We start from the raw sequence: 5,118 nt of genomic DNA on the forward strand, positions 1-5,118 counted from the left end.
CAAGGGTTATGTGCTAAAACTGTGTGAAACCTAACCATGATGCAAAGCTATCAATAAACATGGGCTATTAAAGTTGGTACAACATCTAGTAATTCATGCATTCAAGTGCTCCAATTCCACCTCAGTGAAGTCACTGTTGATCATGGCTGCTACAGATGTATAGCATTTAGAGACAACCCAAGTAAAAACCCAACCAGAATATCTACAACCCAAAATCAGTAGAGCGCAAATGTTTTGGATACAAGACTGAACCACACAAAAAAGGAAATAGACTGTATTGTGTGTAAATAACTGCAGCAGTAGGGAAGATGGGTCTCTACGGACCACTTGTTTAAGAAAACAGGGTTTTGTTTTGTACTCACGCCATCCATAAAGCCAGGCTTGAAACTCTCAGGCTTGAAACTCTCAGGCTGACGCCTCATGTCATCCTGGTCCCTGTGACGCATCATTTCTTCCTCACGCCTCCGCCTCTCTTCTTCATGTCTGAAGACACAAACGGAATATTCAAAATAGAAAAATGAAGCACAAAACGATAAACTTCTCACTCAGCTAAGAATGTCTTGAGCCGATACACAGGATCGAAACTGGAGTAGAATCAGGCAATATTTTAATGGATTATATACTGGCTGTGTTAATCCTGACATAAGTGTGACCAACTGTGAAGAGGTGAAGAAGGGGGAGAGAAAACAACCAACCAACAACAAAAACAAACAAACAAAAACCACAGACAGGGACATTCCTACATTTAAATTCTTCAACTTTAATGAATGATGAACCAGGGAGGAATAACTCCAGTGTGTACCTCATCTCTATCTGCTTGCGCTTCTGCAGTTCTCGGTTCCTCAGCTCCTCCAGGCGGCGCAACTCTTCTTGACGTCTCATGAGATCTGATGTTCAAAGTCACCAAAATGGGTTAGCACAGCGTTGCACTGTTATCCGATTAAGTCTTTAAATGAACAATAAGAGAGAGTGAAAGATTCTGCACAATTAAACTTGGTGTGCCATCTTTGTACCTTGTCTCATCATCATGAGTTGGTGCTCATGTTTTGCTGTCTCCATCTCAGCCTCCAGTTTCTCTTTGGCCTCCTGAATGTTCCTGTTCACCTGCTCCCTCTGCTGTTTCTCCATTTCATCAAGAGCCTTCCAACGAGAGGAGTACTCAAACTCAAAGGTGCCTGGCTGAGCAAAGCGTGGGGGCTGTTCCCTTTCCCTAAAAGTGTGGGACGAAGAGTACATGATATTAAACCCAATATATAGGTAACAACAAACGTAACACAAACACTGTGCATGGTACATACTTGTAATATTGAGCTGATTTTTGCAGCAACTTTTCTGGAAGGCCATCTTCATCATCAAACTGCTCTGTTGGTTCAACAACAGCTGGACGAGGTGACCTAAGTCAAAACACATTTTTTGATAAACCCCACATCATAAAATAAAGGCTTCTTTAGTCACACCTGTCAGACAATCTAAGTTTTAAATATTATCCTAGTCAGAACGGTTCAATGTTAATGTCTAACTGAAAAAATGTGTGTCCTTACGAAGTGAGTAGAAGGGCTCCTTCGGCACAACGGTCAAGGGCCTTTCTTGCAGCAGGCTTATTGGAAAACTCCACAATTCCCTTGCCTGAGGGTCTACCACGGTCATCTACAACCACAATTGCCCGCTCAACTGGCCCAAACTGTGCAAAAGCTTGCTCTAGAAGCTCATTGGTAACAACTGGTGAGAGGTTTCGGACTGTGAGAGCAGCTCCATGTGTGGCAAAACGAACGCGAATTGGCCTGTTTCTCAGCACCGTGCCATCCAACTCAGCCTTAGCAATTTCCGCCAATGTTCTGGTTTCCTAGAAAAGAAAAAAATTTAAAAAATGCAGTAGTCAGCAACAGTACAAACAAGCTGTAATTAAAAACTCCAACCATGACTGTGTAAAAAGATGAAAATCCATGTTCAAGACTAAATAAGCATTTTGAATAAATTTGTGGCCTAATATAAAACAAATCATCAATTACTCAAATGTTAGAAAAAAAAACTTGTGACACGTGTGAAACTTAAACTGCGCTTTAATCACATCATAAACTGGATAACAAAACTACAGCCCTTTCCTGTCAAATTAGGCTCATCTTCGCCAAGCTGAGTGACGGAACCCATCAAACTCTGGTGATAGAAAAGCAGCCTAGAGACATTGCCATGCCATGAATTAAACTGTAATTGTAAAGAGTTGGAAACTAGAACTATCTTGAAAGAATGTTTTTAAATGGTTTAGGGTGTGTAAATACATTACAAGATCTTTTCAGTGGCAAAGGGCCATCTGGCAAAACAGCATGAGTAAATTTAATAACAATGACGAATCATTTTATGGGGAACTGCCACTATTTTACTGGAAAGGAGAAAATCCTTAGTAAGCACTCAAACTTCCTTTCAATCTGTTACCGAATTTAATAATTCCAAATGCTAATACAAAGAGGGACAGACATTTGATCTCTATAAAAAATAAACCTTATTTTCTTATTCGTGATTTTTTTGTTTAGTGGTTGACGAATAGACTAGAACAGTCTAAAGAAGGGAGAGAACAAGAAGTGCCCTTTGGGCCTGACTGAAGTTCTATTTTGGCACCATCGAGCACTGCTGCAAAAGCTGTAGCATATTTGTTTTTAACATAACAGGAAAGGAGAACAGCGTAAGGTTTTTTTTTTTTTACATAAAGCTTGCATAAGAAAAGAATCTCATTATTGACGGAAGAAGAGTTGAATAACTACAACGGATTTATTTTTAAAACCATTTTGGGTATTTTTTGTAAAATCTGATATCCTTGCTATTCTATATGAAATATTTACGTGGCGAAAACTGTGATGGTATGAAACAAGCCAACACAATAATACTTCTTTATGAAAACTGGCCAGAGCCAGTGGGGGTGTCATTACATCGTAATTACAGGGTAAGTGTAGAGAAGAGCACGACCACCAACAGATTTGAAATGTCAAGAAACTTAAATCCACTTAACTTCCATTTCATAAACTTAAATCAGCAGTTTGATCAGCTATCAGGGTTGGGTGACACCACAGGGACTTCCAGTGATTAAAAGATTTATGTACGTAACACATGATGGATATGACATTGATTAACCAAGAGAGCGAAACAGTACAAAATTGTGAATCCTATCAGAATTATTAAGACTGAGGAATAAAATGCTGCACTACAGAATACTCCATAACATGACCTATAATCCTGATTGATGATCTTCAAACGAAAACCTACTGTAGACCAAATGACTAAGTTTTTTTAGCATGTGCAGCGAACGCCTGCACCATTTATGTTTACTTGCGCAGGCAATTTCATTCAAAAACTAGTTTGGTTTTTCCTCAGGTTAACCACTTAACTGGGCCAGCCTCTGATACTGTTGCAATAATGTCAGACAGGTGAGTTTTCAGTTTTAATAGCTGAATAAAGAACACAACTAGCTGTCTACATAGGTTACTTAAAAAAAAGCAGTTTTCAAGGGTTCTTTAGTAAAGGCAATGGTTCTACTTAGAATCATTTCATGCTTACATGGTTCTTTGCACGGTAAAATGGAGAATGGATTGTACATGGTTCTACATAAAATATTTTTGAAAAAGGGTAGAGCAACAAAAAGAGCCAAGCTTGTAACAACAGAAGAACCCTTTTGTAAAATAGTTCTATAGAGCACCAAAAATAGTTCTTCTATTGTTACTAAGTCAAGCTTGTAACGATATAGAAGAACACTTTTTGGTGCTGTATAGAACCATTTTCAAAAGGGTTCTATGTAGAACCACATACAACACATTTTCCATCAACCTGAAGAACCATTTTCACCATGAAAAACTAAGTTATACAGATATAGAACTCAGGCTCTAAATAGAACCAATACATTTACTAAAGAACCCTTCAAGAACCATCTTTGTAAAGTGTAGGCAAGGTTACCTTCACCAGTGAAGAACAGAGTTTTCAAGACAACTGGCTCTGAAACCAAATTTGAGAAAGCAGGTCTGGCTAGCGTCTCTCTCTAAAACAAGAGGGAACCGTTGGTATTAGCTAACCTAGCTAGGTTAACTAGTGTTAGCTAGCTAGCTTGCCTGTCTAGCTACGGCTTTTTCCCCCAAATGAGAAAAAAAACAACTGAAAGGTAAGAAAGTCTTAGTTACGTTAGCTCCAGAGCTGGGTCAATTAAAACGACCACCATGAGATAAAAGTGGGATTGTTAGCTATCCAACAAGCTAACTAGCTAGCTAGCGACCTGTTCTGTCACCACAAAGCCAGCGCCGTACACTTAACGCTAACGTTAGCTAGGTTTAGCTAGCAAAACAAGCTGTAAATTAGTCTACGGCTTAATCCCTAATGGTTCCCTACACCCTACGTAGTGCACTATGTAGTTAGCTTACGAAAAAAAACATTTGGGTGCATAAGCATTAGTTTCATGACCAAAGAAGTGAACTACATAGAAGGTAGGAGCCATTTGAGACTGAGCCTAAGACACTTGGTCACATTAAGACAACTAGGTTAGCTAGCTATTCATTTTCATTCGTAGCTACATCTGTAAACGTAACGTTAAATACCGTAACGCTATATATTTTAACGAAAAAAACAAAAGAGGCAGCTAACGTTACACTAATAGTGCTTAACCTACCAGTCGAATAAATCCGAATCCTCTGTCCCGGTTGATAAACACCTCGTTAGCTTCACCATATTTGGCAAAGAGCCTTCTGAAGTCCTCCTCCGTGATGTCCGTAGGGAGGTTACCGACGAACAGCCTGCACCTCTGCGTGAACGTTTTCTCCCCCGGTCTCCTGAAGCTCTTCAGGTCCAGGGTCATTTCCCGGGGCTCGCTGCCGCCTTCGGCTTCTGGCGGAGGAGGACTCGAGACTTTAGGTGATGGCGCCGCCGCCGCCTCCATCTTCCCCGAGGAGCGCTCCGCGGACGGAGAGTCCGGGTTACGCTTCGGATTCGGAGACGGTGCGCTGTTCTGAATGTTCACCGGCATGAGGTTTCGGTTCGCCATAGTAGGAGCAGCAATATAAGGTACAGTAAACAATGCCTGTGTGTCCAGTTCAGGTTATAATCTAATCACAGCCCTCTCTGTGTCCGGATGGCTGCAGTTCACGT

General features: G+C 40.6%; 1 protein-coding gene across 4 annotated transcripts in view; it reads right to left on the minus strand.

Annotated features, from left to right (window-relative positions):
* The window catches only part of pspc1 (paraspeckle component 1), a 36,712-nt gene extending 31,594 nt beyond the window's left edge, over positions 1-5,118 (minus strand). For 3 of the 4 annotated variants that reach the window (XR_005005966.1, XR_005005967.1, XM_036557118.1), the window contains exons 1-6: positions 4,643-5,118; positions 1,542-1,843; positions 1,299-1,394; positions 1,014-1,210; positions 803-887; positions 363-483 (exon numbers count right to left, since the gene is read on the minus strand). Coding sequence is in view for 2 of the 4 variants with exons in the window: in XM_036557118.1 (XP_036413011.1) it covers positions 363-483; positions 803-887; positions 1,014-1,210; positions 1,299-1,394; positions 1,542-1,843; positions 4,643-5,014 (1,173 nt within the window). In the remaining 2 variants the exon portion in view is untranslated. The remainder of the gene's footprint in view (positions 1-362; positions 484-802; positions 888-1,013; positions 1,211-1,298; positions 1,395-1,541; positions 1,844-4,642) is intronic. The other variant, XM_036557117.1, reaches the window with a different exon arrangement.

The sequence above is a fragment of the Colossoma macropomum genome, unplaced genomic scaffold (genome assembly GCF_904425465.1).
Source record: "Colossoma macropomum unplaced genomic scaffold, Colossoma_macropomum, whole genome shotgun sequence".
NCBI classification, from domain to species: Eukaryota; Metazoa; Chordata; class Actinopteri; order Characiformes; family Serrasalmidae; genus Colossoma; species Colossoma macropomum.